Consider the following 11,475-nt stretch of genomic DNA (forward strand, 5'->3'; position numbering starts at 1 on the left):
TGGCACTGAATGGAAGGTAAGCCCTCCATCACAAGACACCTTAGCAGTTATACAGTAACCTTAACCCTATTGAAAAATACATCGTAAAATAGAAAACCATGGTAAATACTCACGTATACATAGGTAAGGAGGTAATCCTACAACCAGTGCATACTGGAGTGGTATGACAATGACTACAAATAGAATGAACACATTCCAAATCTTGGCTAGCTTCCCCCTGGATAGAAGTACCATGACGGACAGCCAGATGGCGTACACCATAGCGTAGAAGTCCATGCGAAGTGAGATCAACACGACAACTGCCATGAATGAGATCTGAAAATAGACATAAGATGGCTCGAGATCAATTAAAGGCGAGAGGCTCAGGATCGATTCCCGGCGAAGTGAAAAAGTACTGTGGAAAGGACAGTTTTGGCAGAAATGTTCAACTAAAGGATTTTTCACTAGAATTCGGGCGCGATCAGACTTTTCTTTTTCTAACAAAAAGACCGGAGGGATCCTCTGTTTGATCAAGTTCTACAGTTCTTCTGAGTGAGTTATACTGACTACCCACTAATTTAGTTAGTCTCATTTCAGCAGTCGAAGATGCTGGCTGAAGAGTCGTGAGCAAGAGGGGCTTGGGGATCCTCTGTCAGAGTAGCAAAGAGGGTAAGTTACAAGAGATTTAATTAGGTTGTAGTGACAAAGGGATTTACAGCCAGCGGTGGCCCTGCTTGTGTCAAAAATCAATAGAGTGGAGTTTGGAACTCCTCTAAAAGTGTTGGTGAGTCTAGGTTGTATTAATGTGAAATGTTGTGACAGATTTGTGTTAGTGTAAAATGTTATGTCACATGTGTTGTAAATTAGTTACAGCTTATTAAAATTGGTAGACATTTTTTTCCAAAATACAAAAAAAAAAACATTTACGCGAAAAAGCAGGGTTAAGTAAATGATGATCCGGAGCTAAAAACTGGCGGACTTAAGTCACAAGTCAAAACACAAATGTCACGTTTGGACAAAAATTTCACACAAAAAACAAAACTTTTTGTACGGTGAAAAATGAACCAAAACAGGGTAGCTATCAAAGGGAGTCTAAACTAGGAGCAATAATGTATCTTGTAAAAAAATTTAGATTCTTATAATATCAAGGTTGGGATGGGGTAACACTTTGGAAGTGCATGAGGGTCCTAAGAAAAGAAGAGTCAAAAAGATTCATTAACATTCAGGAACGAGGGTGGCATTTACATAATATCCCTTGAACAGCTCCAGTAGCTATGAGGTCCCGTAATTCGGGGGCTGGAGTTCCGAGTTTGAGTAGCGACATTTCAAGATGTCCACCTTTAAGAAAAGGAAGAAAAAAAAAGCTTTCCTCGGAAAAATCCTTTTTGCATAATTTCCGTTAAATCTGTTTTGGGGCCTCCATCTTACCTCTCTGGTGGGAGGAAGGCTCCTTATGGCCCGACCCATGAATTCTCTTCTGGGAGGCCTTGATCCTGTCCATCTTGTACTCGTGTTAATTGGACTGTACGCGCGCCTCGGTAGTTTAGTGGTCAACTGCTTGCCTGATAACCGGGGGTTCAAATCCCAACCGAGACAAACGAGTTAATCACTTTAGTCCCATTCGAGCAGTATGAGCTATAAGCTGTTGAGCTAAAAGGACTACATCTTCAACTACGACAATCTATGTAAATAAACTTTTATGCTGTGCTAAAGGCTGTAGGTACTACGAAAAAGTAAAATATTTGCTTGGGATGAGGATCAAAATTTATAGATAAAAGGTGTTTAAAACCCTCTGGACGCCATTTTGACTGATTGAGAAATCAATTTGTAAAACTTAGATCGATTCAAACATATCGAGTACAATCGGTATTGGTATAACTAGGGCCATCGGCTATTTAATCCCAATGTCACTGCGATCGGATTTGATCTTTTGTGACTTTCACTTTAGTTATCTAGAAGAGCCCCAGTCTTCTTACGAAGGCCAGGGTTCTTTTAGGACTGATTTCTTTGGGTGTTGTGATCATCCTTGAGAAGTAAAGCATTTACGTCCTATGTCACTGCGAGCAGATTAGATCTTTTCCTACATCGCATCAAGTACAAACCTCTGGAAGGACTGGAAAGACGTGGAGGGAGTGTCGGGCGATATTTCTTCTTCCTCATATGTGGAGGTGCGGGGAGCTCGGCTCACTTTTCTTCGCCTGGCGTGAGTTTCATTGAAAAGTGCGTCCACACGCTGTGATACCTGCTCTAAGTCCACACTGTACAGCACAATGCATAACACACAAGACACAGTCAAAGGGGAAGCACAACACGGAGATGACAAAACTTCTCATTTCAGCAGTCGAAATGAGTCCATACGAGTACTAGATATTTTAGAAAAATGTCCTAATAGACAACTCCTGACATTTGCTAAAAGAGAGTCTACGCATGTGCAGAAACGAGTTTTCCTCAAATAACGTTGAAGAGTTCAATTAACGGGACGCTAATTTTGGTTGCAAAAAATCTCCATTAACTAACTAGCTTTATTATTACCTCGACACCAAACCTGTAGAAGCCATAGTTGAACAAATACTTGACACAATGCAGAATATCCTTGTCCACTTCCTTATAGGAGACACGGGGAAACATAATATACGGACGAGCCAGGGATCTGCCTTTGAGATGACGCTTGTATTTTTGCCGTGTACATACCACAGTGTTGAGCGTGACTACCATGATCACCGCTGAAAAACATACCATCTTGTACTTGATCTTCTCCAAGATCCTCCTCTCAGTTTCCTGCTGCTCCTGAATTTGCTTCTGACTTAACTCCTCTATCAACTCGGCTCCTCTGAAAAATTAGAACAAAATACATAATGAGATATTGTTCTAATCTTGTCAATAAACAAGATATGGATCACTAAAGTTAGGTGGCCCGAACTCTTAACGTCAAGCGGAAAAAAATTGAAGAATCGAAAAGTGAGAGAATTTTTTTTGGCCTGATGGCCTTCCAGAAGGTCCATCGCGCTATCTGGGTTGCAAGATTGTAATAAGTTAGTAGTATTAGTCGGATGGGTGACCATCTGGACAATCGGGTTCTAAGTAATGGGGTTTTCCGGGCCCACTTGGTCTAATAGCCAAAATCGCTATCATAAACTCTATTCAACACAAAAGTAAGTAACACTATGACGAGAAAACAATTCGATATATGTTAAGGCGGTCTCTTCCTGATCCCTTATGTGCCGCGTCCTTTTTAATTTAGGACTATTGCACTGCTTCTTCTTCTGCTGCTCGATATATCTTCTTACCTAGACGCTAGTATAGCCATGGCCTTAGCTTCGTCTATCATATGGAAGAAGTAATGTCCGCTAAACAGTCGCTTCTGCAGGATGAGGAACATGAAACACACAGCATCCCAAGCCAGACCTACTTGCTCCACGGGGACCTCACAGTCTCCTTTTATTTCTGAAACACAAGTAAAATTATTATAATAATAGTCTTGAGTCGAAGGTATCTGGCTGGGAACGTTAAACAGGGAGTAGACCAGCTTAGTCTGGCTGTGGGACTTTAAACAGGGAGTATACCAGCCTGAATTTCCCTTGCTAAAGAAACAGCAAAGGTTGAGTGCGAAGGGCATCCACCCGTAAAATTTGTAGTCGAAACCAAATGTCAGCCCAAAGCCATCACCCTGTTAGAGCTGATTGAGAAGGTGACGGAAAACGCCAACACCGATTAAACACGGGAGAAGGCGAAGAAAAAGAAGAAGATCAAGAATTTACCTTGAGAGGGAGTAAACTTCTGGATGCAGAATATTCCAAACAGCTGGACCAGCCAGCACGCATGCACCTGTATTTCATTCATAAATATACAGCCGGGGATCTGTAGTATGGTCTTCATTAGGATCACGAACACATTGTAACCAATCATGTAGTTCCACCTGGAAATAAAAAGAGTTGTGACGTCAGATTTCACGTCAAAACGCACAGAAACGCTTGCGCACAAACAAACGGAGCGGGAGTCATGGATTATGACGTCATCGCCTACGGGTGCGTATGCCGTGACGTCAAAGTTTACGATTTTCCGGTATTTTTTATTTATCTCGATATCTAGAAGTCGTAAAAGAAAAAGAAAAATTCCTTTTGTCCTCATTTTTCCTGCTCTATGACTTTGAAACATCACCCAAGTAAGCGCAACTGATCTATTGTCGAGTCAGTTATGCCGCAGCTTTTAATCCGATCATATGTACTTTTCTACTACATACTAAACTTTGCTACGTCTTGTTCTCTTTGTTTCAGCAAGAAGAGTTGAAACCAAGCAAGAAAGGAAGGTAAGAGACATTTCTTAATGTATCGATTCATATTTATTTCAATGTTGTGCCGATATGTGTTGTTCTTATTCAAAGTAATTTCCACGTATCTTATTTAGAATTCTGTGCTTCATGTTTGTTAATCTATTTCAAATCAGCTGTTTTCCCCCGAGCTTCCCTAAGAAGAAAATAATATTTTCGGGAATCGAACCCTATATCCTCGCAATCCTGAAACTTAGGTCTGATACGTGTTTTATTTTTGCATGTTCTTTGCTCAAAACTATTTACTAATATGATTTTTATATCATCCGGTTCTCTCCTCTTATTTTGAATTAAGTATGTACTAACTTTAATTATTACCCGTATTCCACTGATTTTAATATGTTCATCTTTTTTAACATGATTTATTTTTACACTTTCTTTCAATTATTATTTTTGTGTGTTTTCTTACCTTATTATTAGATAGTCTTAGCAATGTCCCTCATCAGATTTGCTGTAAAAGACCCACATTTTTTTGCCAAACTGTCGTCTGTGAAGGTTGTATAAGAAGTGCTTAAAAACTATATATTTACCTATAAAAAATTTCAACTAAACTGTTGCGAGACGGCCTAGTTAGCTTGGAGGGTAGCGCGTCTGCCTTGTAAGCGCCAGGTTGTGGGTTAGGAAGTCCCTAGACAAATCTACGTACATGTCTATAAAAGAAAGAACTGTTTTTCACCGTCCATTTTATTTCGTAGCGGGTCTCTGTCATAGCATGCCCATCCCGTACTATGACCCTCATCAGATACTATGACCCGTACTATGACTCCCCATTGATGTGCTGGATCAACTCTAGCACCAGAAAGTAACCCATTGAAATATTTGCAATCAAATTATAGGTGCAAAAAATTGTTGTTTGGGTTCATGTTTCGTTCGGACTGTATGTCTGAAACTTGTTATACACTCGCACGATACACGATCACAAGACTATGAGACCAAGTTGGAAGATAAATAGTCTGGCTAGGGAATGTCGGACGTTAAACAGAGAGTATTCTAGGGTCTAGCTGTTATATTATACAAGGGAGGATAATAACTAACCCTAACCAGCCTAGCTAGATGGCAATTCCTCAAAGGGTTCTTTCTGCTTTTAAAGAATAAGCACAAGTCTTCTCGATGGTTGATCTCGGTTCACTAACATTCATATTGTCTGTTCCACATGTTTTCCAGATCTTGGTTGGACATAGCCAAACGAGTGATTCTCCAGTCCTTCCTATGGTTCACCCTAGCTGTTGTGTTCCTCGCAGGTACCAACAGGGTTAACATATTCTCACTAGGTTACCTGGTGGGGTCATTCATATTCCTGTGGCAGGGTAATGATTTCTACCTGCGTCCAATCAACGTTATCCTACGATGGTAAGTTCATCAATGGAAAATATGATTTTGAAAAGAGAAAATGCGATGTTTGAAGTCAAAAGTTTGAAAAGATATTTTTAAAGATCAAAAATTTCAATTTGAATTGTCCAGCCTAGTTCACTAAGAAAATAGCGCGCCTCGCTAGAGCTTGATCGAATCTTCGATTCCCGCCGGGGGCGAACTTTATCCTAGATAGATAAGGTTCGTTCTCGGAACTTCTGGCTTTCTCTAAGCCTGTCCTCTTTCTCTCTTCGATTTCGGGACGATAGGGCTTCGTTTTGTTTCTTGTCCATCTCAAACTGGGGAAAAAAACCTCACTTATTTCGTTCATTTTATTTCCAGGTGGAACTACATGATTGGTTACAATGTGTTCGTGATCCTAATGAAGACCATACTACAGATCCCCGGCTGTATATTTATGAATGAAATACAGGTGCATGCGTGCTGGCTGGTCCAGCTGTTTGGAATATTCTGCATCCAGAAGTAGTGACCGTGTCTATTCTAATGCTACTCAAGATGATCTATCAGATTGAATATATTCAACATGACGAGTGGAATGTAACCTGCACGGTAAGTTTCTGGTCACTGTGTCTATTCTAATGCTACTCAAGATGATCTATCAGATTGAATATATTCAACATGACGAGTGGAATGTAACCTGCACGGTAAGTTTCTTATACTCTGTGGCCGAGTGATCAAGAGCACTGACTCTCAACCCGGAGGTGCTGGGTTCGAATCCCGGCCAGGGCGGAAATTTTCTAACCAGACTTTTCCGTTCTTGGATAGTATTTGATAATGATAACATATCTTTTTTTTCTATCTTCTTCTTCAATCTCATTTTCTTTTTCCATTTCCAGAATTCTACCCCTGGTCCTAACAAGACGTATAACAGCGCCGAATGGTTAGGTTTCTACAAGGTGTCTGATTCGAACACTTTGGCTCATCTGTTACGTGGTTACATAGGTAAGACTTTGAGCCATTTATACTAGAATCCAATGGTCACTTGTAGACCACATTATACGTTAGGTCTCTAACGGAGGTCTTATCGTCCCGAAATCGAAGAGAGAAGGAGTAAGCCAGCCTTTCCGACTTTATCTGTTAAGGATTAATCTCTGCCCGGGTGGGAATCAAACCCGCGACCTACCATTTACAAGTTTTTTTTTTTCAATACGCTTTAACACTAGGGACTAGGTCGTTCGCTCCGATACCCCTAGGTTATTTTAGGTTGACTAAGTAGATAGCTTTGAAATATAGGAATAAGGAGTTAACACCTTCAACATTGTCAAATAGGGAGAGAGGTGAGGGCTTTTTTCTCTCTTAATTTCGAGAAATTTTCGAATTGACAATGCTGTCCCCAGTTTTTGCTATGAAGTAGAAGTCCTCTGTGTTTCTCACACCTGATTTATTTTTATGTTTTTCAGCGGTGATCATGGTAGTCACGCTCAACACTGTGGTATGTACACGGCAAAAATACAAGCGTCATCTCAAAGGCAGATCCCTGGCTCGTGAAGAGATTATTGGAACTAGAAGTGGCCGTGATGGCCTAATAAACAAACAGTTTCGAGCGTGTGTACCAGAGCATCCAAAAGACATTCTGGGTTGGAAATCGGCTGGGATAACATCAAGCTTGTAAGATAAATAACAGTAGTAATAGAAAGGAAAAAAAACTCACGTAGCTGGAAGTAAAGGCAAATAGTCTGCCGGTATTTTATCCCGGAGTACGAAATCTCCTCCTCCTCCCACATCTCCACCCTCTGTCTTCTTCTCTTCCACTTTGTCCTCCTCCACCTCCTTCTCCTCAGGCCGTGGGATGTCATTGAGTGTGATCTTGGCCTGAGTTTTTCTTCTCCTCACACCTATGATGGACAGGACAAGGTACAATCAGTAAAAATCACTCCGGTCAGGTAATCAGAATCAGAACTCCATTTTTTTTTTTTTTTTTTTTTTGCTAGGACTTTTGCTAGGGTATGCTCCAAACATCGTGAAGACTTGTGCTTATTCTTTAAAAGCAGAGAGAACCCATTGGGCACTTTGAGGAACTGCCAGCTAGCTGGTTAGGGTTAGCTGTTCTCCTCCCTGTTTACAGTCCTACAGCTAGACGCTAACCAACTTTCTGTTTAACGGCCTCTAACCAAGGTAAGGGGATCGATCGAACTCCTCGTCTTTTGCAAGTCGTATGAAATAGATAAATACTCGTCCATATAATAAATAGGCAATAGAACAGTTGCGCTTACTTGGGTGATGTTTCAAAGTCATAGAGCAGGAAAAATGAGGACCAACGGAATTTTTCTTTTTTAATAACATCACTTGAGCTTGAGAAATGTACGAGAAATTGGTATGATGGGAAATATCACTTAGAAAATGATGCTTCCACAAAAAAAGAGCTGAACATCATTAAGAGCTCACTAGGTGAGAATCCTGCCATTAAAGCCTTAAAAAAAAAAAAAAATGATTCACGTTTCTCAGGACTTTAGCTTTCGGTCCAAGTCGCTCAACCTTTGCAAAGATCTGCAGACAAAAGTGTCCATGAGTCAAGGCCTGAGGAAGGTACGGTCGCTCATCTTCGTACACAAAAGGCCCACTTAGGTGTAGGCGCAAACAGCTCTAAAGGATCGGTTGAGCTTATACGAATCTAGGGTCTGCTCGCTTTTAAGGGCTAAATAACTGCTTCACTGTCGCAATTTTTGTAATATAAGGGGGAAGGGAAAATGCCAAATTACCTTGTTTTCCTCGAAATACTGGCTCACGCCTCCATCGCCCTGCTGTGACCCGAATGAGGTGAACCCAAATATGACCAACATGAAGTTGAAGAAATCACATAGGAACATATAGGCGTAAACATCGGCAGTAACACGAGTACTTGATGTGAGCAGTTGAAGGAAGAAGCTTTTGACTGGACTAAGGTAGTGAAACATGCTGTGAAGAATAAAACCTCATTGTTAAAAAATTGGGGTGCTTTTGACTGGACTAAATATTGGAAATTAGAATCACTGAGAAACATATAGGCGTAAACATCGGCAGTAACACGAGTACTTGATGTGAGCAGTTGAAGGAAGAAGCTTTTGATTGGACTAAGGTAGTGGAACATGCTGTGAAAAATAGGATAAAATCGCATTTTTGAAAAATTGGTATTCTTTTGACTGGACTAGGGCTGGATATAGAAGAAAAATCCCTTTACCTATGGGGAGTTCTGATGAACAGTGAGTTGCATGTTTCAGGATGTGACTCATTGACTGAGTACCTGAGTAGTTCACTAAAGAGTAAATCTTTTTAGAACTCACTCACTATTAACTCGACTCTTTTTCACATACTTAATGTCGTAGAGTTGATATTTGGCAACAAATATCGCTACTAGTAGAGAGTCCAAGATTCAATGATCCCAGAGCTGAATTGGAGGAAGCAACACAATCTTATCCGAACGTTGCGTACGTCAACTCAGATAGAAGAGATTATTGGAACTAGAAGTGGCCGTGATGGCCTAATAAACAAACAGTTTCGAGCGTGTGTACCAGAGCATCCAAAAGACATCGTCACTTGAGCTCATACAAAACACACTTGTATTTTTTTACCTAATTACTCTACATACAAATAACGGATTTTCCTGGACGTCAGTGCTGGCTATTACTAGTCTTTTCTCCGAGAAATTTGATAGAGGGAGTTGTAACAATCGAAGAGAAAAATAGGACAGGATAGGAGACAGCTAGCCGTTCCGAGAACGAACCTTGATTGTTTAGGACAAAGTTCCCCTCGGGCGGGAATTAAATGCGAGCTAGTGCTTACAAGGTTGGCGCGATACCCTCTAAGAGTCTAAGCTAACTAGGCTGATCAAGTGGTCATTAGTAATTATTTATTAACTTACCTGATGGCTGGTTGACTGACGGAAGAGAAAGGAAGGGGTTGCCAAATCATAGAGGTACCAGTTCTTACTCCAACACCGAATCCTTTCTTATTCTAAAATCAATAATGGGGATATTGACTGTAGTAAACTCTCTTGAGTCTTGGCTTATAGTACAGGTTAGGGATTGGCAAAAGGGAATTCTTTGGAATCTTTGGTAAGTTTTCAATGCTTTATTAGAACTTTTCACGGTATTTTATTTAAAATTGCGTAGGACGCACGGTTTAGGAGTTATAATCGATTTCACTATTTTAAGGGAGAAAATGAAGCTCGAGGGGGGCGAGCCCCGTCGTCCCCTCTAAATACGGCCCTGATTAACAGTATTTACCTGCATGGGGTTGAGCCAGGGTGATGAGAGCAGTCTGATCTGTGATTACTTCCACCCCTGAGTGAGGATTCAGGCGCGGATCTTTCTCCATGAGAGACAGGATGTTGTTTTTCTTCTTCGAGTCCATGTTGCTCTTCCAGAGACCGAGTGACTTTAACATGGCCCTGACAGAAACACATTAAAAATAGTTGAACCTTGTTCATCCTGTCAGAATAAAGGGAGAAACACACTATCATACAATCGGAGATCTAAGAAATCTCACGAAAATAAAAGCATCTAAAAAAAAAAAAAAAAAATCATGCACCCCTGATCCAAAAATATACCCAGTTCAATCCAGAATTGAAGCCAACTCCGACTTAGTAAAACGCAGTCTGTCTGACTTACCTGTGGAAGAACACGACTAACAAGAGAAGCAAATCATAGGTGGCGTAGTCCTTCTTCTTCTCAATACCTATGATGCGAGGAGGAAAGAAGGGAACGTTGTCTGGAACAATGACCTGGTTCCAGGGAATCATTTCAAACTGGAACATACACTTGATCACCACGATGATCTGAGAACAATAAAAAAGGAATTTTTAATTAAAATCAAAAGAGGAAAATAATAACACTTTGCTTTTATTAAACGAAGCTTGTCACAAATGTCGTTCCTCGCTTCATACACCTAGATAAATTTCATGACTTGACTTGGACTCGAACCACCAACCTCCAGATCAGGAATTTTAATTAAAATCAAAAGAGGAAAATAATAACACTTTGCTTTTATTAAAAGAAGCTTGTCACAAATGTCGTTCCTCGCTTCATACACCTAGATAAATTTCATGACTTGACTTGGACTCGAACCACCAACCTCCAGATCCGCAGTCCACCGTGCTAAGGATTGCACCACTGAGGCAGTGTCGGAGTTCCCCACAGGAACACCATCATAGGCAGAGGCAGTGACAGAATAGTATCTGTCTTGATTTGATGTATAAATACCATGAAGTAGCATAAAACGAATGGTTTTTCACCGTTTTATCGGAATAAAGGACTGTAAAAACTCACCTCCGTATAAGCTATCAGGGTGACCCAGAAGGTCTTGGTAGGCCTCGGCACTGTCAGGGTTCCCCACAGGAACACCATCATGGGGAGAGGCAGCGATAGAATAGTAGCTGTCTTGATTTGATGTATAAATACCATGAAGTAGCATAAAACGAACGTTATTTCACCGTTTTATCGGAATAAAGGACTGTAAAAACTCACCTCCGTATAAGCTATCAGGGTGACCCAGAAGGTCTTGGTAGGTCTCGGCACTGTCAGGGTTCCCCACAGGAACACCATCATAGGCAGAGGCAGCGATAGAATAGTGGCTGTCTTAATCTGATGTACGAATACCATGAAGTAGCATACGAGTTCTGAGTGAGAAATGATGGCATACCATAGGGCCAGGACTAGACGGGCAAAGGGAGGTTGGGTGGAGGAGTGAAGATCTTGCTTGTGTTCCAGCTCTTCGATCTGAATTTGACTGAAATGAACACAACATTGCAATGAACTACGAGTGAAAGAAAACAATACAAATTAGAAGAAAAAAAACTTTTTTCTGAGGGTCAAACAGAACAC

At 40.8% G+C, this 11,475-nt stretch overlaps 4 protein-coding genes across 4 annotated transcripts; 2 read left to right on the forward strand and 2 right to left on the reverse strand.

The window, feature by feature from the left end:
• Window positions 1–572: 572 nt before the first annotated feature.
• Window positions 573–3,890, reverse strand: LOC103514963 (piezo-type mechanosensitive ion channel component). The gene is made up of 5 exons (XM_026827794.1): window positions 3,738–3,890; window positions 3,267–3,423; window positions 2,716–2,809; window positions 1,408–1,477; window positions 573–628 (listed from the first exon to the last, which is right to left on the reverse strand). Exons 1-5 carry the CDS (start codon window positions 3,883–3,885, stop codon window positions 573–575), a joined length of 525 nt encoding a protein of 174 aa, XP_026683595.1. The 5' UTR covers window positions 3,886–3,890.
• Window positions 3,891–5,424: 1,534 nt separating this feature from the next.
• LOC103514964 (piezo-type mechanosensitive ion channel component) lies at window positions 5,425–6,143 on the forward strand. The gene is made up of 2 exons (XM_026827795.1): window positions 5,425–5,656; window positions 5,999–6,143. The coding sequence occupies exons 1-2, from the start codon at window positions 5,460–5,462 to the stop codon at window positions 6,141–6,143; spliced, it is 342 nt and encodes a 113-aa protein (XP_026683596.1). The 5' UTR covers window positions 5,425–5,459.
• A 99-nt stretch (window positions 6,144–6,242) lies between these two features.
• On the forward strand, window positions 6,243–7,289 carry LOC103514965 (piezo-type mechanosensitive ion channel component-like). The gene is made up of 3 exons (XM_008479883.1): window positions 6,243–6,321; window positions 6,514–6,619; window positions 7,078–7,289. The coding sequence occupies exons 1-3, from the start codon at window positions 6,256–6,258 to the stop codon at window positions 7,287–7,289; spliced, it is 384 nt and encodes a 127-aa protein (XP_008478105.1). The 5' UTR covers window positions 6,243–6,255.
• A 20-nt stretch (window positions 7,290–7,309) lies between these two features.
• Window positions 7,310–11,427, reverse strand: LOC103514966 (piezo-type mechanosensitive ion channel component-like). The gene is made up of 4 exons (XM_026827803.1): window positions 11,119–11,427; window positions 10,264–10,430; window positions 9,880–10,043; window positions 7,310–7,512 (listed from the first exon to the last, which is right to left on the reverse strand). Exons 1-4 carry the CDS (start codon window positions 11,251–11,253, stop codon window positions 7,325–7,327), a joined length of 654 nt encoding a protein of 217 aa, XP_026683604.1. The 5' UTR covers window positions 11,254–11,427; the 3' UTR covers window positions 7,310–7,324.
• Window positions 11,428–11,475: the final 48 nt, after the last annotated feature.

Source organism: Diaphorina citri, unplaced genomic scaffold, assembly GCF_000475195.1.
Source record: "Diaphorina citri unplaced genomic scaffold, Diaci psyllid genome assembly version 1.1 scaffold1250, whole genome shotgun sequence".
NCBI lineage: Eukaryota > Metazoa > Arthropoda > Insecta > Hemiptera > Psyllidae > Diaphorina > Diaphorina citri.